This window comes from Miniopterus schreibersii, assembly GCF_964146895.1.
Source record: "Miniopterus schreibersii genome assembly, chromosome: 14".
NCBI lineage: Eukaryota > Metazoa > Chordata > Mammalia > Chiroptera > Miniopteridae > Miniopterus > Miniopterus schreibersii.
In genome coordinates this window covers 18,485,914-18,507,452 of record NC_138114.1, presented here as the reverse complement: position 1 = coordinate 18,507,452, position 21,539 = coordinate 18,485,914, and the positions used below count along the sequence as shown (strand labels likewise).

Sequence of the window (21,539 nt, the reverse complement as noted above, 5' to 3'; positions counted from 1 at the left end):
ACAACTCTTGACTTTTTCTTGTATTTTTTTTTTCAATACATTTTCATATCCATTATCTCATTTGATGTAGGAAAGGCAGGAATTGTCTTCCCCATTTTAGAGGTGAAGAGACAGAGGAGGCCAGGTGATTGACCTTTGGTCCTACAATGTGCGAGCCAGCAGAGCTAGGGAAAGATCAGGTCCTGGCTCTGCCCTTTTCCACGGAAAACCTATTTTGCGTGGTGGCATTGAGCTAAGCCACTCCCTTACACACTTTCTTCATTTATTATACATGAAGACTGTGCACAGTTGTTACAGTATTTTCCACTTTACAGATGAGGAAACTGAGGCTTTGGAGAGTTAACAGACATGCCCAGGTTGCACATCTGGTGAGCTGCAGGCAGGGATGTGAACCCGGAGCTGTTTGCGAAGCTGCACTCTTTCCACTGCATCCTGTCATAGCTCTGGCTTGTGACTTCAGGGTCTGTCCTCATCATTCATTCCTCCTGTCCCTGTGAGAGAGTCGCCTCACTAATCACCAGAGCCCCAGTCCTACTAGGGCCGGTTGGTTTCCCCAGGCTGAGGATTGTTATAACCTCAGCTGGCCTCAGCAGCTGCAGGAGGGTAAAAGGGGCCTGAGCATCCTGGCACGGTGTCCCCCAGGTGGCTGTAGATCTAGAGCTGCCTGTCCTATCCCCTGTTCCTTTAAGGCCATCATCAGAATTGCCCAGGTGTGCTGCATGATGATGTCCTGTGAATCCTGGGCTCTGGCTGGCTCACTGTCCCCCAGCACCCATACACTGCCTGGCATCTTGTCACAGCTGATTAATTATTTTGAGTCACTGACTGAACAGAAGGCAGGAGGTTCCCACCACACCTTCTGCTGTTTCCCGTGTCCTGTTTTTAGAATGCTTCACATGGGTCTGTTTCCAGCGGGGTGGCCAGCCTTTCCTGTTTGCCTGGGACCGAAGGTGTTCTCAGGATGAGGGGCCTTCAGTGCTGAAACCAGGACAGCCTCAGGTGAACCAGGACAGCTGATCACCCCGGATTTCAGACTCACCTGAACAGGCCCAAATCCTGCCCAGCTGAGCTTGTGAGAGAAAACACCCAGAGCTCTACTGTCCCATGGAAGCTTCTATTTCTTTGTTGATTAACACTTTGGTCAAGACTTTGGGGTTTATAGAAACTCAGCTGAGGATGGAGCTTTAGAAGGAGCTGCACTCCTGGGGCTACTCAGACTAAATCTTACTTAGAAGGGAGCCCACAGGTGCTGCAGTGGGAGGGCTAGGCTGCCTCATCCCACCCGGGAGGAACTGAGCCTCACACAGTGTTGAAGGCTGGTGACCTTGATAGAATGAGATGAGCCAGATTTGGAAGAATTTATGAGGAAGGGCTTCAACCAGAGGAACTTGGTAGGAGCTTCCTCAGAGCAGACTTAGGGCAAGGACCTGACACTGAGTAGAAGGAGATATAAGAATATTTCTTTCCATAAATAGTGATTGTGAAACAAGACAGGGTTCAAGGCCAAAGTCCCTCTTCAGCATCACATGGAAATGTGATCATGGGGAGGAATCCTCCCACTGACCTGCTTGTTATCTATAGGCTCTTAGGATGGGAGGACTGGCAGGGATTGCAAAAACTCATGGCTACAGACCCCCATTTTGCATAGGAGGAGACTGAGGCCCAAAGAGGGGAGGACCCAGCTTAGGATCACACCAGGAGGCAGAGCAGGACTGAAATCAGAACCCAGCTATCACCACACTGCTGTTCTCCCACTACCACACACAAAGCCTTGTGTTTGAGGTATCTTACTACAGTTAGTCTGTGTCTCTTGGTTTTCAGATATCTGAGGCCCAGAGAGATTGAGTGACTCAGACAAGGTCACACAGCAAAGCAAAGTGACCCAAGCCTTTTCTTCTCTGATCAGAGTAGCAGAAATTGAAAAGATTGATAATATTCAGTATTGAGTATATGGGAGAAAAGACACCTTTATAGGCTTATCAGTTCTATCAAAAATTATATTTTGAAGGCTAATCTGTGTCTGGAGATTTAGCTGGAAAAAGCCAAACATGGTTCTTGCCCTAGCGAGCTGTCTTCTATTAAAGGAGACAGAAGCTAAACCAGTAAACTAACACAATGATTATAAATTGTGGTCAGTTTTTTAAAAGAAATAAATGGATACTGTCATAGAGGTTAAAAGGGTAGGGTAGGTGGGTCAAACAGAGTAGAGATATATTCGTCCTACTTGTTTGGAGAGCAATTCATCAATATCTGTCAAAATTTTAAAGGTACAAACCCTTTTTTTTTAATCTTTATTGATTTCAGAGAGAGGAAGGGAGAGGGGGAGAGAGAGAGATAGAAACATCAATGATTGGCTGCCTCCTGCACGACCCTGACTGGGGATCAAGCCTGCAACCCGGGCATGTGCCCTGACCAGGAATCAAACCACATCCTGGATCCTAGGTCAATGCTCAACCGCTGAGCCACGCCCAGCTGGGCTAAAGGTACAAACCTTTTGATCCAACAGTTCCTCTCCTAGAAATCTGCCCTAGTAAAATACTAATATACACATGCAAGGATTTACATATAGGGCTATTCATGCACCATTATTTGTAGCAGAGAAAAACTGGAGCTAACCTAAATGTCCATCAGTAGGGGAGCAGTTGAATTGTATGTTCATATAGTAAAATGCTATGCAGCAATGCAGCAGAGACATAGAGCCCTGTTTCCTCAAGTGACAAGATGGCCACATAATGTTCTTTAGACAATTACATGTACGCATTTATGTATAATAGTTATGTATGTATGTAGGCAATTATGTGATGTATTTATACATTACTTATATGTTTAGGAATTATACTGTTGCGGAAAGTTTTCAATATGTATGTTTGATGCTACTTTTGCTTAAGAAATGTAACTGGGGCAGGGAGGTGTGGGGTATTTGCACGTGCGTGGAACAATATACCCGGACTTCTAATGAGCAGTACCTCTGAGGAGTGAGACTCGAGATAAGAGTTTTCGTTCTGCTCCATCATTTCTCTCCTGTGTTAATCGGGTTCATTACATCAAGCATGTATCACTTTCATAATTTAAAAAATTTGTATTTTTTAAATGCTATTTTATCTCTGCTCCTCCCCTCAAAAAAATGAAACAAAAGACTAGTGAGCTAAGACTGGAGCCCAGGCTCGACATATGTTGGTCAGAGCTGGTTTCCTCTGTCCCATCTTGGGGTACAGCCACCACCACAGAACAGCGGGCTGGATGGAGCCCAGCCTTTCAGGCAGTATCAGGACAGGCAGGTGGGAGACTGCCAGCTTCCATCCTGCAGCACATATGTCACCTGAGAGCATCCTGGGGCTGTGGACCATCAGGGGCTTGGGCTTTACACACTGGGCATAAAGGTCCCCTGCCTTGTCCCTGGGAATGCCACATTTTCTTTCTGGGGCCTTTTGACCACGTGCCTTCTCCCCTGGCAGGTACTACATGAGGCCTGTTTGGCCGGCCCACGTGTTTTCTGGTGAAGAGCAGCCATGCCAGGACTCCCCCAGTACCCCTTTGGTGTCCCCGAGGCCCAGCTTCTCCCCAACGCCACCTCTCTGTCCCATCCTAAAGAAGACAGCTGGCCTGGGCTTCTGTGTCATCTACCTCCTCTTCATCACCAGCGTCATCTTCCCCGCCATCTCTACCAACATCGAGTCTCTTGATAAGCGCTCGGGCTCGCCGTGGACCACCAAGTTCTTCGTCCCCCTCACTACCTTCCTCCTGTTCAACTTTGCTGACCTGTGTGGCCGGCAGATCACAGCCTGGATCCAGGTGCCAGGGCCCAGAAGTAAGGTGCTCCCCGGGCTGGTGCTGCTCCGGACTGGCCTCGTCCCCCTCTTCGTGTTCTGTAACTACCAGCCCCGCATCCACCTGCAGACGGTGGTCTTCCTGTCCGACATCTACCCGGTGCTATTCAGCTCCCTGCTGGGGCTCAGCAATGGCTACCTCAGCACCCTGGCCCTCATCTACGGGCCTAAGATCGTGTCCAGAGAGCTGGCTGAGGCCACCGGAGTGGTGATGTCCTTTTACATGAGCGTGGGCTTGGTACTCGGTTCAGCCTGCTCGGCCCTGCTTGTGCACCTCATTTAGGAGGGGGCAATGGCCAGAGGATTGGTGCTTCCCCGTGCTTGGGGGCTCGGTGAGATGGGCAAGACCAGCTGTGAGGGCTCAGGCACCATGCAGGGAACATGCAGGGAGGGCTGGAGTTGGGCTCGGTGCAGAGAGCAGAGCACACCTGGACCTCATCTGCCCCCGGGGAGCTGGTAACATGGGCTGTCTCTGTGGCAGGCAGAGACATTCCAGATACTTTAACAGAACACTCCTGAGACCTGAAGAAGACCAAAGACATCTGAATAAGACACAGTTACACAGGCACAAGGTGGGGAATCTCTTCCCTAGCGGCGACAGTTACATTGCGCCTTTCTGTATAGCTTCCTGGGGGACTGTGTGGCCAGTGTTCGACTCAGTTAAGTGCCAAAACCCAGCCTTGCTCCTAGCAGCTGACAGCAAGATGTGAGACTTCTCAGCCCTCCTTAACTGGACAGGTCTCCCTGGAAAAGAAGTCCCTGTGGAATGGCCAATCTTTAGGTCTAAGACCCAAGCCTGTGCAGACCCTGCTTTCTGTGGGTGAGAGAGCACCTACCAGCCAGACTGGACCAGCAGAAAGACAGGCCTTCCAGGAGCCCTTCATTCCTTAAACTCGGGCTCCAGAAAGCTTCCCAGCACTAGAGACGAAGCATGTCAGGCCTGTGTTTTCAAACAGGGATCTTTAAAGTGGTCTATGGGCTGGGTCAGGGCTGGTCATTTGACATTGATGTTTACAACATGGTCATTGGTTCAAGGGCATAATAAATACCTGGGTATTTAATGAACTGTCTTTATTAGTCAGGGTCTTGAAGGGAAAGAACATACTTAAAATGGGTAATTTGAGGATATTTGAAGAGTGGGTGTAGGACACTTGTGGGTGGGGGCACATTTAACCCGCTGTGACCTACAAGAGGTAAATTTCCTCCCTTCCTCCCATCTCCTTCAATCTCCTCCCAGGCCCTGTAGCCTGAACCACAGCCAGGGAGCAGTCACAGGTGCTGGAGAGTGGATGGAGAGGCAGAAGGTATTCAGCTCAGAATGGGGCCATGAGCCCCTCCACATTCATCGGTTTATTTGCTAACATCAGTAGAGCCCTGAAGGTTTGTTCAAAAGAATGTTGCTTAGTCCTGGGTAGTCATGTATTTTGAACCTGTTGTTTCAAAAGGCGATCTGCAGATTCTGTGCCCCCCCCACCACATTTGCCATCACCTGACATGAGTAGTGATTTATATTTTCTTTAGGTTCCTTGAAGGCTTCTGCAAGTCTGTTCCTTGGGGAAGGAGGCTGGCTTGGGAATCAGAGAAAGGAACTAGATCAGACCAGGAGTTCTTTCTCAAGAGTCCTACAGAAAGAACAGAGAGCTTGCCCCCAAGAAGCGGCAACCCTAGAGCCATGAATGAGCCCGCTGCTCTGGAGTGCGCTGGCTCTGTGATGTCCTGCAGACGGCTGATTACACTGGGATGCAGGCAGTAATCCACCCAGTGGCAGCAGTTTACGTTCCCTACCGTCTCAAGCTGCTACACACTCCCTCTTCTTGGGCCAGAGAATTAAAGAGAACACCCTTGAAAGGTTTCTTGAAACTTGATACCTAAAAAAATACATTGAAAAACATTTTAAAATAAATTCTTCCCTCTCCCCCTTGCAGGAGCCTAAACCGCCCCCCCCCCTTGGTTTTTTCACCAACTTGAGTGCTGTTGACTATTTAGGGCATCCATCTGGCCCGTGACTCATTTCAACTTCAGGTGTTTTACAAATGGGTAGTATGTCTGCTTTCAAATAAAACAGCAGTCTCTGAACTCAGACATGGGGACCACCCTGGTGCTAAGGAGTAGTGGGGGCCTCCCATGCTCTGTTAAGGGAACAGCTTTCAGAAGTAGAGGAGCTGTCCTTGTTAATGAAGCGATTTGAAATTAGCATGGAGGGCAGGGGCAGAGGATGGCCAGCATGATAACGCGGTGGTGGGGGGAGGTGAGATGACCGGACAATGGCAGCACCAGCTTTCGGGGGGGGGGGGGGGGGGGGGCTGTTCTGAGTTGGGAGGGGCCAGCTGCTTGGCTGGTGCGGGGATTCTCCAGGTTTCTTTGCCCACTGTTCTTTGTTGCTCACTTAAGGAGGCTTTCACAAAGGATCCTTCCTTCCCAGGGAAGGGGGAAAGAAAATAAAAATAGATCTTCAGGCAGAGGGCAGGTGGAATTCGGGCGTTCTTGTTCCCCAGTCACTGTCATAGCAGCTCATGGGGCTTGGCTGCTGTGTGTCTCAAGTCTCGTGACCCAGGCAAGCTTGTGGAACTGGCTCACATGTTTTGGGGAGTGAACAAAATTTGCTAAAGAGGAGGGGATTTTCCATCGAGAGAGGTGGGCGGGGCGGGGGGGGGTGTCCCTGCAAAGTTCCCTTTGTTAGTTTTGGGCTTTAACCCCAGTGGCAGTCTTTAGTGCCCACCCTTGTCTATTTCCAGGCCATCCATATTTTCATTTTCCTCCATTTACTCAACAGAGAAAGTCAGAGGCAGCCAAATTAGCTGGCTTTTCAACTAGTGGGTGACAGGCACTTCTGAAAAAAATGCTTGTTCCTATGTGCACGGGCATATGCGGGGACTTGGCCCCAGGGTGGGGGTGGTAGTAAACACCATTCTGCTGCCTTCAACCCAGTGCTCCCCAGAGAAGGTTCGGGGCCTCCTAATCAGCTTGGATGTGATGCAGGAGGAGTTCACCACGGGACCCCGGTTTCTGAGGCCGTGTGATGCTTTTATAGAGAACTCCAAGTAGAAGAGAGATTTTATGACTGGCACATTAATTGAAAGCTCAGTGCTTATCGCAACTTTGTGGGCTTTCTGAGTGAAAGCGTCTAGTATCCATTTTACCATCACCAGTTCCTTGGTGGCAGTTTTGCCCTTGGCACTGGCTGAGGTCAGTCCTCCACCAACTGACTGAGGTTGGTCCAGTTCCCAGTCCAGCTCTGACCCTGGCAGGATCCCAGAAGGAATTTCAGCCCTACCAGCAGGTAGAGGCAGGGACAAGTCATGTGGCCACAGACCCAGTGTCCAGGGCAGCCTCTCCACCAGTTGTCCGGACTCCTGCCCAGTGTTACCCTATGACGAGTGCTTTATCTGCATGATTTCCCCATGAAGATGAGCACAGTGAGGCTCATCTTTATCTTACATCTTGTCTGTAAGTTAACTTACAGGCAAGAATAAAACCTGATCTTAAACTTAAAACTTCTCACCCCTCTGCTCTCTTGCTCCCCTGGTTGAGCACCGACTCTCTTCCTGGTTCTTGACATCTTTCTAACTCCATGGCCTGCCTGGAGTCTTGTGCTTAGTATATGTCTTGCCCAGAACCCTGGCACTGGCTCTGGTCTGAGCTGAGCTGATTAGTGCAACTGGCCAGACCCCCTGCTGGACTGAGCCCCTGTGGGTCCTGATCCTGGGCCCACATCAGACCCACTTTCACCACTTCTCGGGCGTAGGATCTTGGGCTGCTTCCAGGCGCTGCCTTCCTGGTCCCACATCCCCCGCTCGCCCACACCAGTCCCTCCTGCTGAGGTTGCCCCAGCATGGCTGCTGCTGCTGGACTTATCTTAGGGCCTGGGGTTGTAGGACACAGAACAGTTTGGGGTTTGGGGGTAAGGAAGCCTCGCTCCCAGCCCCACCAGGCACTGGCTGTGTGAGTCACATCACCTTCCTGAGCTTATTTCCTCATCTGTGAAGGGGATGACAGTAAGTTCTGAAGTTGTGACTACTGTGCCAGTGAGCCATCCTGCCACACCGTCAGGCCCACTCCGCAGCCCGCATAGGCAGAGCTGCACCAGGGCTCACAGCCTTTGTGGCAGGGTGACTCAAGGGCACAGTGCACACCCTCTGCTCCCATCCACTTGGGAGGTGTGAAGGCAGCATCAGCCTGACAGGATGACCTCGACTTCAGGCTGTAGTGGACTTGACTCCAAAGAGCAGCAATGAAGACGGCCATGCTTTCCGCCCCCCTAAGACTCCAGCCAGCTGACCCACTGGCCCAGTGTACTCCACTGAAACGTGCCCCTGATGGGAAATTAAAGCGAACTCTAGATGTACAGCATGGGGTTGAGAAGTAGACAGTCATAGGCTTCAGGTGCCCGGACCAAGGTTGGAATTCTGGTTCTACCACCTCTTAGCTGGGTCACTTTGGCCCAGTCTTGCTAATGCTTTCTCATTTCTAAAATGAGGAACCTCTTAGGCCTGTTGTAAGGATTAAATGAGCCCCGATATTGTATACACAGTACCTGGCATGAAGCAGATCCTCAACAAATGTGTTTTCCTCCCACTTTTTGCTGCTGCCTGGACAGTCTATTGCAATGCCCAAGTCCTTCCCTATGGCAGGTTGTACCCTGCACCCAGCATTTAGTACTCACCTCTTTCCTGATCCCCAGCCCAATGCCTGTCTGGGCTGGCACCTCCAAGTCTGATGCCTGATCTTGGATGCCCAGGCCCTTGCCTGGGTCCTGCCCAGATACACCTGATCTAGGACAGAGTGCATGGGGCAGAAAGCTGGAAATCCGAGACCCCAGACCAAGCTCTGCCCCTAACCTTGACCTCTGGGCAAGCCACTTCACTTTTTCCCTAAGCCTCAGCTGGAAACATGGACACCCAACACCTACCCTACCTTCATCATGAACATGTGGCCAGGTACACAGATACTCTCGTGTCCCGTAATGGTTCCTAGAGTCTGCCCTCTGGAGCCACACTGCCTAGGTTTGAATCCTCACCACTTCTGGCTGCATGACCATGGGCAAGTTCAACCTGCCTCTGTTTTCTCATCTGACAATGGGGGCAATTGTAGAACTGGTCTCGGATCTGGTTGCGTACTTTAAATGGTATAGTGGGGATGCATTTAAAACATTTAGAATTGAGCCTGGTGTGTAATGAGTGCTCATCACCAGCTCTTAGGAGGCTATAAGTTCAGACCCCACTTGAAGAACCACTGTGCTAGACCACCAAAGACTGATGAGGGCTTGTCAGCTCACATATGGCCCAGACTGAGAAACAAGGGCTCCGGCTGCTCTGTTCCAGTTGAGGGCTCAGGACTGGGAAATCTTCAAAGTAGTTAATGCATTGTGGACACTCACTCATCATTCTTAAAAATGTTCGCAGATTCAGCCCTGCCGGTGTGGCTCAGCAGTTGAGCATCAACCTAGGATCCAGGAGATCGCGGTTCGAGCCCCGGTCTGGGCACATGTCCGGGCTGCGGGCTCGATCCCCGGTAGGGGGCGTGCAGGAGGCAGCTGATCAATGAATCTCTCATCATTGATGTTTCTATCTCTCTCTCCCTCTCCCTTCCTCTCTCTGAAGTCATTAAAGATATATTTAAAAGAAAAAAAATCTTCACAGGTTCAGGGTAGAACCTTTGCATTTTAAGTGCCAAACTCATCATCTCCACTAGCCCCCAAGGTTGGCACCCAGTGGCTTTATTCCTCAGTTGCATTTTTCCCACCTGCTCCTTTCACCATAAATATTCAGAGGGAGATGGGAGGCGGGGCAGGTGGGGGTGGTGGATTGAGTGAGAAAGGGTAAGGCTTGAGGGGCAAGTTAGCCCCAGCGCACAGCTTGGAGTTGACAAGTTGGAAATTGTGGTCTCACTACTCCCAGGCATTCCTGTTACTGGGGAGCAGCAGGGTGGGGGTGCAGGGTCGCCTTCTGCTAGGGGCCGGGTCTCACCTTCTACCTATTCTCTGGAGCTAATGAGCTGCTGAGGTGATAATAACTGTTTTCCATGTTGCTGAGTCTTTGCTGAGATTCAAAAAGGGAAACGAGCCATTACCAAACAGCAACTGAAACTGCCTGCATTTTCTAAGCACATTTTGAGAGCTAAGGAGGAGGAAGTCTGGCCTTGCTCTGTCAAGGTTGCCCTTCAGAAGACGGGTGTCTGTGCCCTGCTTCTGCTCACAAAGCTATGTGGGAAGGGACCAGGAGGAGTCAAATGTCAAAATGTGCCAGGCCTGTTAGTGCCACCCCAGCTGGTATTTATGGCAAGCTTGTGGTCTCTTGTGAGGATGTCAGGAAATTTCCCTTTCCTTGTTTTTTTTGCTGCTCAGAACCCTTAGGCTCTGCCTGTTGGGTAAGGACTAGTCACCTCAACTCTTGAAATAGGATGTGAGTCATAGTATAGGGCTTACAATTAGGGGACTTTGGGCAAATCACTAACCTCTCTAAGCCTCAGTTTCCTCACCTGTAAACTGCAAGAGGCATACAAGGTATTAGCTCTTATTATTATTGTCATTGTTATTATTAATGTAAAGAATAGTTTATTGATTTTTAAAGAGAGAGGGAGAAGACAGAAACATCGATGTGGGAGCGCAACATCGATCGGCTGCCTCCTGCATACCCCCTACCAGGGATCAAGCCCACAACCCGCGCATGTGCCCTGGCCTGGCATTGAACCAGCAACCTTTTGGTGCATGGTGCAACCCCCATCTAACTGAGCACACCAGCCAGGGCAACTCATGTTATTATTAAGCCACCCATAGATCCACCTGTACCCCGTCCCATGGGGCAAGGAGTCTATAGGACAAAGGGGACATGACAGCCTGGAGCTCACACCCCCTGCCCCTTCTGGACATGCTCTGGGTACTTGGGACCCCTGAATGTCCTGCCTAAATGGGCTCAAACCTGCACCCCAGACCTGGGCAGGCTCTTTCCTAGGTCCATCCTCCAAGGGCAGACTGCTCAGGGCACTTCCAGACTCATGTTTGCAAGTGGTGCTGAGTTGGGACATACGAGTTGGGGTATTCATATTTGTACATAGGGACCCTCTCCAGATGTGGACCTGAGCCATCACGTTCCAGAGCGGGACTCTTAAGTCAGAAGATTCCAGATTCAAACCCGACCTGCCAGGTTATTATAAAGTATTATGTGTCCAGTTAGAAGGAAGAATATATTTTATTTAAGTTTGTTTTATAATTTATATATGGAAACGTGGTATATGGGCCTCCATTTATACTCTTTCCCTGGGCCTGCAAATGCTCCTTATATTACTAGAAGTTTGAATTCCACTTCCTCTGAGTTGCAGATCTCTTATTTTCCTCTTTATCTGTGCCTCTTCCATCTCCTCTCCTCTGTGTTCCTAAATATTCAAAGCTGTGCCTTATTTGGGAATGTAGCTAGGATTGGCAGATCAGGGGCTCTCTTTCTTCCAATCCTTAAGCCATTTCTCATCCACTAGAGACACACAGGGCAGACCACGGGCAGGGACTCTGGTCAATAGCTGGCTTTCTTTTTGCCTCCTAAGCTGTTTCCAGACAAAGGGTGCCTGTGCCACCTTAGGGTAAGAAGATAAGAGCTCCATGCTGCTCCCACCACGGAAACCTCTAAGCCTCATGTGGACTAGATGATAATAAGAAAAGCCATGGGCTTCATTCTGGGGAGTAGGGAAAGCCCTAGAAGCCTCGGGTTTTGTGCAGGGAGCAACTATAGGAAGAGTGGTGCTGCCTGGTCCTCCATCCTGGAAGGAACCAAGGTCCTTAACTGGCAGAGGGGAAAGTGGGTTGGTGAGAGGTAGCAGCCAACTTCAAGCATGAGTCGAGGCCCTTTTGGGTTCTGCTAACTCTCCCTGGGCTTGCTGTTGATGGGTGTTGTCATCCGCGTTTTGCTCCATATAAAACTGTTTCCCGATGTCCCCTTCCTATTCAGATGCCCTTTGGCAGTGCAGAGACTCTGAACGGGAAGTGGGGGTGCTTGCCTCCGTGAGTTAAGTCTCCCCTGCCCCAGAAGTAAGACAGGAATAGTTGCCCTCTCCCGCTTGCCTCTTGTGGTCCTGGGATGATGCGACAGCAGAGGCTGAGTAGCCTTTGGGCACAGTTGTTCATCTCACCCGTGCCTGGGGTAGCTATATACAGAGAAGGAAGGGGTGGGGGGAAAGGTGGGCCCACTAGGAGGGATCTCCTGCTCCCCACCTGCCCCATAGCCCCTAAGAGAATCAGAGCAGATACTGGATATGAGACAACAACCCTGACTGTCTTGGCCACTGTTTCTCTAAGTGTTGAAAGTGAACTACTGGTACTGTGCTGGGTGATTAGGTCCATCCTCCAAGGTCAGATTGCTCAAGGCACTTCCAGGCCCATGTGCTACTGGCCTGGGCACTAAAGAACACAGAATCTCAGCATGCAGAAGTTCTCCCCTTTCAGCTCTTTCAATCCTGAGTACCCACAGGAGAAACTTTCAATTTAGTGCTTGAATGTCTTCAATGCTTTGTTAAAAGGTGCTACTCTCCCTTTTTAACAAAATGAGAACAGGCCTCGGTTCAAGGTCTTGCCTGCTAGAATTGAGAATAATGTTTTATTTTTATTTCTTTTTATGTTTTTTTGCCTTCTACTTATGACAGGTGATATTGGTTTTCCATTAATGATATACAGTTCGCCTTTTAAAGTAAATGTAAGTAAAGCAACCAAGTTAAAGAAAATTAAATTTAAAAGATACAGCTGGCACTTGACTATGGCAAATATCATTCAGGTTTATCATTTTAAAGACAGGGAAACAGGCCCAGGCAGGGGACCCCAGGTCCCAGAATGAGTAAGTGTCTCTGACACTTAGGAAGAACACAGATATCTATTTGCGCTGAAAACCAGAGGCTGCTCCGCTTGAGGGTTGTGTGCTATGTAAAGCTCCCTTTTAACTTTAGGTCCCACTAACACTCCTTTCGTGGCTGGAGTTTACACTATTTTTATTTTAGCCAATAAAAGTGAGAACTTCTGAAGTTATTGATTGTCCCCCTTAGACTTGGGGCACAAACCAGGCCATTATCAGAGGCAAAGGGCTTCAGCCGTGGAACTAGCAGAGAGAAGAGGAAGGGGTAAAATAGAAGTAAAGAGAAGTAGGAAGTAGAAGACACACACAGCAGCTTCAACATTTTTAAGGACCTGAAACTCTGGAGTGGGCAGTTAGGTCCCTGATTGTCCCTGTGCAAAGTGGACAAAGCAATCTGTCTCTGGCGAAGTCCCTCTTTAACATGGATATTATTCTTACTTGCTACCACGACTCTGATGATCTGTTCACTAATCTTGCCTGAGCACTGAGTAGGTGTTGGCCCTTGACTAAAGCTTGACATCGTCTCATCAATCCTCACAAGTCTTTAAGATAAAATATTGGGTTCTGGAGTTGTACAGCCTGGGGTTGGAAATCTGGACCTGTGGAGCCGTGTGACTTAAGGTCAATTAAATCCCTCCCTGAGCCTCAGTTTACCCATCTTTCCAAAATGGGTAGAATCTCTTAGGATCAGAAAGCTTCTATAATAGAATGCTTATCAAGGGTGAAAGTAAACAGTCAATAATAATAATGTCACTTAGTATTGATCACTATTGATATTATCAGGAAGAAGAGAAGCTTCTGGAGGTCATTCTACCCAAAGTTACAGAGCTGAACCAGGTTGGCTAGACTGGTGGCAAAGATGCAGAAGTATTTGGACCTCTGGGCCTCGGAGGCCCAGAGCTCGGGAGCTGTGGCAGGGGCTCCTGGAGAGAGGCCCAGGCCTCCCGGCTGCTCCAGGCTCCCTCTGGGACTCAGCCACGTCTTCCTGTGGCTCCGACCGGAGACTCACACGGCTGTGCCCAGCCTGGCGGGATGAGGCGGATCCTCAGCCCTGCGAGGCCGGCCGGCCGGCCCGGTGACACGCGGCGATGCGGGACTCGCGGCGCTCAACTCGGTCAACCCCTCCAGGCACCGCGCCCTGGTTGCCGCAGGGCGTCTCCGGAGCTGCAGCGACCACCCACCGAGAAACAGGTGGCCAAGCGGCGCTTCCGGCAGCCCCGGGCATGCTGAGAGACGGGCCTCACAGCCAATCCCCGCGCGGAGGCGGGCAGTGGTTGCCCAGCAACGGGGCGGCGGCTGGGCGAGGGGCGAGCAGGTGAGGGAGCAGAGCAGGAGGTGACCCGCCAGTCCCCGGGAAAGCTGCCTTCCTCGCCTCCAGTCCCTCACGCCTGCCCGGACTTGGGGAAAGGAGAGGATCTAAGGCACATGCTAGGAAACAAGAGTAAGCCGTGGGAACTAATACTAAACAAGATACACGTATTATTAGCGCCTCCTGCGGGCCTGGCCCTTCACAGGGATTATGTCGTTTGACCCTCTTCTGTCCCGATTTTGTAAAATAGTAAACAGAGGTTTAGGTAGATGAGACACCTTGCCCAAAGTAACGCGGCTAGGGAGCCGCAGAGCCGGAATGTGAAGCCAGGTGGTCTTAAACCCAGGCGGTCCGTGTTCTTAAGGAGTCAGGCAGTGGACACTCATTCCGGGTCAGCAGAGTGCGGCTGTCCTCCTCCTAGACCTCCCCGCGCGGCCCACCCAGCCTTCACGGGGAATGAAGCTCAGACATGCTAGGGGGGCGCGCTCTCTAGAAAAAAGAATAATAACGAATTGCAAATATAAAATTAGGCACAAAAAGAATACTTGTGTAGAATATAAAAAGAAATAACAAAATACTTTTGCTAATTTTACAAAATATATGACTATCTGAACACATTGCTAGGGCCCAGTACAAAGGTATCCTTGACTCTTAGTTCCCACTAAAGTACTTCAATCAGACACCAAACTACCCTGCAGGCTTCTCTGCTGTTCCCCTCCCTACCCTGCATTCCAACCACAGGCCCTCCCCTAGGAGGGCTCTCGAATAGGTTTAGTGGTGTTTTATGGTGCAAAGTTGGGCTGTCAAGTAAGCGAACTGAAGTGCCAGAGAGTTAATGTCCTGGGAAGCAGTCCTCAACATTAATGGACAAAGAGCTGGTGGCTGTACACCCGGCCCCCCTCTGATCCAGGAATGATAGCTGTGCCAACAGGTGGGGGGAGGGGCACTGACAAGAGCGCAAGCCTCAATCTTTGGTTCTGCTGCTGACTTTGGGGTCCGTCTTTCTGTTTGTTGTTTTTTTTTTAATCACTCAGAGCCTTGTTTTTCTCATGTGTAAAGTACGGAGGCCTACTCCACTTCTCTGGGGTTGTTCTAATGATGTAGTGCTCATGGCAGACAAGCAATATATACATATGACACAGGCATGAGCAGTGATGGGTGCAAGTGTGCAAATGGGACCTCCCTCTCTTCCATCCATCACAATGATGAGGGAACATGGGGCTGGCCTTGGTTCTCCAGGACCCTGGTCTGCCAGAAGACTGCTGGTGATGCCCAAGAGGTAGTGCCTTCTCTCTAGGACACGGCCAGCCTACCCTGCAAGGTGGGAAAAGGTAGAATTACTTTGGAGATCACTAGATTTATGATCGCCCCAATGCCTTGTCCTGCCAAAAACTGACCCCCTGACACCCCAGTTGAAATCTAGGTAGGTTTTGACCCCTGATTGGTGGTCTGTGTGTTCTCAACGAGCAGTGGAAACTCACTTTAATAATTTCTTACCACATTATTTGCTTTTCCTTCCTTGCACTCATTATGAGTTGTAATTATTTATCTGTGCTTTTAAAACACTTCTAAATAGAAAATTGTAAACATTTACAAACGAAAACAGTACATGGCCCTCATGTACCTATCACCCAGCTTCAACTATTACCAACTCAGGGCCAATCTTTTTCACCTCTACCCGCCTATCACCCCCTCCCCTCCCTGTATTAGTTTCAGGCATTATTATATTAGTTTCAGATATTATTTAATCTATAAATAATTTTTGGCATGTATCTCTAAATAATTAGGGCTCTTTAATAAGATATAACCACATTACCATTATTACACTTAAAGAGATGAACAACAATTCCTTGATATGTGATTATTGTTAAATGTTGGGCTCCCTCTACTAGGCTGAGAGCTTCACGAGAGCTTTCTCTTGTTCTTTGCTTTATCCACGGTGCCCGAGACCTAGCAGATGGTTAGTAAGGATTTGCTGATGGATGAATGAATGGGAGAAAGGCAAAGGATGCTGGGACCCACCCTGCTTTCTGTGGATGCTGCCTGTGTCTGTCCCTTGGACACTGGGATGTGATCGTTGCTTGCAGGGGGGAGCAGCACCGTGGAGCCATAAACTTCTCAGTCGCTTCCTCTCCCAGCCTGCCTTGGGCTTAATCGGGCAGTAAGTCACTAATCCTCTCCTGATGACTGCAGCCTGCTCCCCCGTGCAGCTAATTCCCCCTTCCGACTTAATCATCATACTTAGCACTTTCAATAAGGGCTTTTCATCTTCAGAGCCCTGCTCAGGCATTAGCTGATTACTGTAATCCGTCCGACTCCCAAGGCATCAATCAGGATAGTGGGAGAAGAACCGGGGCTGCCCTCATTCTCTTGGAGCCTCAGTTTCCTCATCTGTAAAATTAGGCGAATATACCTACATGTTAAGGTTGGTGTAGGGATCAAGTAAAGTGAAGTACAAAGTGCTTGTCCCGTGACAATAAGAGTCACTCAGTATAAATTATCTTTTCCCAGTGTAATCCAAAGGCTAATTATCATCAGAGAGCCAAACAGATCTCAATTTGAATCCAGCTTTCTCCACTTAAAGTGAAAAGTTCTGAGCCTCAATTTCCTTATCTCTAAAATGGAGATAATGGTGGCTCCCTCTCAGTTTGCCGAAAGGATTAAACCACCTGATATATGTATTGGTCGCACTGAGCAGAATGCAGGGCACCTAGTAAGTGCTAAATAAGCACCTGTGGTTATTGCTGTTCCCAGGAAGAGATGGAGGTGGGGAAAGGAGGCGGCTCCGGTGCCTTCTGGAAGGTGCCAGTTACATCTTGACTCCTCAAGGTGTACAAGTCGTGGAGGATACCTATTGTGCCACCATTGAACTCCCCAGCCCTTTGCCTAGCTGTGTGCTCAATAAATGAGCGAATGAATCTGGCGAGATGGGGACGGGAACAAGGCACAGGAACACCTCACTTTATTATGCTTTGCTTTATTGCACTTCACAGAGATTGCGGTGTTGTTGTTTTTTTACAAATGGAAGGTAAGACACCCCCCCCCCCCCAAGCAATAAGATTACCACTCACTTTATTGCAGTACTGACTTGATTGTCTGGAACAGAGTCCGCCCACAATATCTCCAAAGTATCCCTGTATCTGAACAGGACTAGACAGTTTATAGAGGACTTTCAAGATCTTTATCTCACAAGCAGAGAAAGTAAACAAGCCAAGGATTATACCCCACGTGTTACAGATAAGCAAACTGAGGCTGGGGATAGAAACCTTAGGCCCGTGTTCCCAGTTGGAGCCACTCCCACCCCAATTTGGATGTGTCAGGAGGAGTGTGTTTGGTATTCAAAAGAGTTGGGCCTCTGTCTCAGCCAGAGTTACAGGTCTTCCTGAGACCTTCGAAAGCGGCATGAATTCTGCCTGCTACTCCTGCCTCCCACTGTGCCTGGTATGGGGCTGCATCCTGGTGCTTGTTTTTAATTACTGAGATTTCAACATGGGGCCATGAACAGTGTTATGCAAAGTGCTAAGGTCCCAGAAAACCTCAGTGTATTGTTCTTGGGTTCTCAAAGAAATAACCCGGAGGACTGGCTGTGAAAGACATAGGTTTATTAGGACTTACATGCACACCGGTGGCGGCAGCCGGTGAAGTTGAACGGCCAAGCCCCATCCGGCCAGTGGACTGGCCGCACCAGGGGCAGCTGCTGGTGCTATTGTTTCACTGCCACCCAGACTTTCCCAACACCAGGTTTTTCAGAGTACAGAAAACAAAAACAGGGCACGCAGGGGGTGGGGGACGAGTCTGTGTAAGATCAAATCTGCTAGCTGTTTTCTTGACTGAGGAGCTGGCCAGGGTCCCAAGGTCTCACAGTCCGCTTACTGATGGCCTTCATTGTCTTCCCACAGTGTGGGAAGGGGAGCTGGAGCATGGGAAGGGGCCCATGTTTCCATTTACCATACAAACAGCCACTGAGGTTGTACACTGTGCAACTCCGGGGGACAGACACCATTCACCAGGACAGCAATGAATCACCAAAAGGTAAGTCACACTGTACCTTGGAGGTGGCTGTGGGAGAGGTGGGGCCCTCCCCATGCTCCAGCTGGACATGGGGCAGGAGCACTGATCCAGGGACCAGGGCTCCTGTGCACTCCTTGGTCTGTTGCGAGTGGGCAGCCTCCATGTTCAGGGTGAGGGCATCGGAGGCTGATCACCTTTCTTAGGGAGAAGGGTAGGGAAACTTTGGGAACTGAACTCTAGTTTTAAAACTTGAGAACGTTGAGGAGAGGAGCAAGACTCTGAGACAGGTACTTTATATAACATATGACATATCTAAGTGATAATTTAATCTTGATAGTAAAGCTCTTTGGAGAGGCATAATTACCCCACTTTACAGATGAATTAACTGGGGCTCACAGAAGTTAATGAACTTGCCCAAAGGGTCACACAGCAAGGAAGTGGCGCAGTTGGGATTCATACTCAGGCCTGTACAACTCCAGGCCCTACTATGTTATCTCTAGTTGTAACCTGCATTTTATAAGGGAAGTAGCTAAGGCTCAGAGAGGGGCAGTACCTTGCCCAGGGTCACACAGCCAGTTAGTGGCAGAGCATATCATGAACCATAAATCTAATTTCCCAGTCCCAAAGTGAACCCATAAGGGTACCTGGCCCGTCAGTTAATATTTGTTATAGAAATAAGTCTAGGAAGGGAGACCTAGGGTGGCTGGGAATAGGGGACCTAGGGGAGGTGGAGCAGGTGGTGAAGGGCAGGCACCAATCTTCCACATTTTGGCCCCCAGATCTCTGTAAGAGGAGCCCCGTTACCTTCATAGAGAGCTTGAGGGGAAGAGGGGTCAGTCCAGGAAGGGTGAAAGGTGCTGCACAGCTCTCGGCCTCTAGGTGGCACCCGCACTGCAGATCTGGACTCCCTCAGGAAGCCAAGCCAGAGGGAACTGATCTGTCCCCAGGTGCTGGTCTGTCCCTAGAGTTTTTGGGATGCTTCAGGACAACAGCTCCCCCCCCCTCCCCCCCCGACACTGCCTCGCTTTATGGCAGTAAAGGGTTGGCAGGGCCCATACTGGGAGCTCACGGCACAAACCCCAGCCTCCCTTGCAAGCCCTCTGCAGGCCCCTGGGTAAGACCCTCCTGAGGTATTTGGGGGGTCATCCAGCTGCTTCCCATCTGCTTGACCTTGAGCAGTTTGCTCAACCTCTTTGAGCCTCACTCACTCAATCTGCAGAGTGGAAGTGGGTTTTATTTCCAGAATACTGAGAGGATCAGATGGACCATTTTATGGCCTGTTGCAGGTGCTCAGCAGATGGGAGCACTCACTTAACATCCTCCATAAGTTCCGAAACTTTAAGTGAAACAACAAATAACAAAACCAACTTAACATAACTGATAACAACAAGAGTTAAGTGCCTACAGAATCTCATCAATGAAACATTATTGGAGTACCTGCTGTTATTAATTAGGATTGTTCCCATGGGCAGTGCCTATTTTTGCTTAGTCTTTTGCGCTGCGCTATGCTAGCCCATCGCAACACGCCTTCCCCACACCACCGGCCTCTATTGCCCACCCCCTTGGCCTGGTACAATATGGGATAGTGGTTAAGCAGAAGGCTCTGAAGTCTCACTATCTGGGCTCAGATCCTCACCTCTACCACTCCCTGTGTGGCCTCGGTCAAGTTCCTTAGCTTCTGCACTGCAGATTCTTAGTGCTCACGGTTATATTCCCATCCCCTGCTCCCATAGTTAGGCGGGAGCCATGTGACTAACTAGTTCTGGCCAGGGAAATGGGAGCAGAGTGATATGTGTGTGTCATTCCAGACCAAGGCAGTTAAGAGCCTAGGGACCTCATCCATCCCTTGCTTGCCCTCCCTTGTGGCCCTAGGGACGTGTGTTTCAGAAGTACATCTCTAAGATGGAAGCACCCTGAGTCCCCAAGTCACCGTTCGGAGGAAAGCCAAGCCACCAGCATTGCACTGTGTATGAGCAAGAGACAACTTCACCGATACAGCTTCTTGGGCCTCAATTTTGTCATCAGTGAAATAGGGTCAATAATGGTACCACTCTCACAGAATTGTTGTGAAGATTAAATGAGATCATAAATGCCACCATCTTAAGATGTAAAATCTTAGTTTTTATTACTTTTATAGGAAGAAATGGAAAGGCATGACATAACCTTAGACTCACAGAGCAGGAGGGATCCTGAGAGGACCTTGAACTCACTCTTCGTGGTTAGATGAGAAGACAGAGGCTCAGAGGGAGAAATGCCTTGCTCAAGGTCATTCAGGCAGAGAAGGGCAGCCTCAGGGCTGACCTCCATCTGAAGCTTATCTTATAGGAGCTTATGATTTGATTGGAAATAAGACAGACAGAAGTAATATAAAAGATCACTAGAAATTGCACGCTATGTACACTTGTGGGGAGTTGTCCAGATAGTGAGTATTCTGAGGGTCAGAGGAGGACCTGGGGCTCTGGGAGGTAGGCAGGAAGGGCTTCCTGGAGGCGGTGGGACTTGAAGCATGGGTTTCAGCAGAGAGCAGGAGAGGGCAGCAGGCAGTGACAGGAAACAGGGCAGTATAAGCCTAGGCCAGGGGATAGGGAGATCCAAAGAGCAGAGTGGCTCATAGAACAGATGAGTCAAGGCATGGTCTCTTTAGCTAGTCCCCTACTGAATGACCTGCAGGCCTCCCCACCCCCATTATAAAGAGCACTGCCCTGAACCTCCTTGTACTGACCTGGTATCTGGGTATTTTGCCAGCTGAGACAGAGGCTTTATAGGGAAGAGAGTTTGGGGTGAGTCTTGAAAGGTGTGCTGGGCCTGATTTCTTAGGGGAAGAGGGTTGGGAACTTGAAATGCTCTGCTAATGCTTCCGCTTGACTCTTTAGGTCAGGGCCTTCAGTTTCAGCCATTTGCTCAACACAGTTACCAGTTGGGTCCATCCATGTGCCAACTTTACTGTTATTGACTCAGTTTAAAATTTAAACCCTCACTTATTTGTTTTTTAAAAAACGTATCACCACTATAAAGGAAAATATTCTACTAATTGCAATACATGCAAGAAAACTATAAAATTAAATATGATAATAACACTATGCTATTAAATACAGCCAAAGTTGCCTGCAAGAGGCTGAGAGAAGGCCTGGTCCCTCTGGTTTAAGAAAGAGGGATTGCCACATGTTAAAGACATAATCACACAAACTGAGATGTTCCTCTTTGCATGGCTGTATAGACTACAACAGAATTGAAAATGGAATAGCTTTCTCACCACTGTATGTGATTCAAAGGGATGAGCTGAAGAAGCTTTGTGTCTAGCAGGAGGTAACTTGTAGACTAAATTAAATGGGAGGCCCCACCCTCTGAAGACTGTTACCAAAACGGGAACGGCTCTTTTCTGTGGTGGCTTGACTGCAGTAGGGTCCAGAGATGGGAGAGCGGATCAGCTGATCACAAGCCTGCTTCTCTCTTTACTGGACATTAGGTTTTCTGGTGTTTGGCTAATGGGATCAGGGTGGGGCTTGGAGCCTGAAGAGAGAAGGTCTTGCATCCTGCCTCCTGGTCCAGGCTTCAGACACA

The 21,539-nt window shown here is 49.4% G+C and overlaps 1 protein-coding gene across 1 annotated transcript in view; it reads left to right on the top strand.

Annotated features, from left to right (window-relative positions):
- SLC29A3 (solute carrier family 29 member 3) overlaps positions 1-4,888 on the top strand; it is a 39,963-nt gene extending 35,075 nt beyond the window's left edge. The window contains exon 6 of the mRNA XM_081158556.1: positions 3,456-4,888. Within this exon, the coding sequence (XP_081014682.1) occupies positions 3,456-4,110 (655 nt within the window). The 3' untranslated portion in view covers positions 4,111-4,888. The remainder of the gene's footprint in view (positions 1-3,455) is intronic.
- Positions 4,889-21,539: the final 16,651 nt, after the last annotated feature.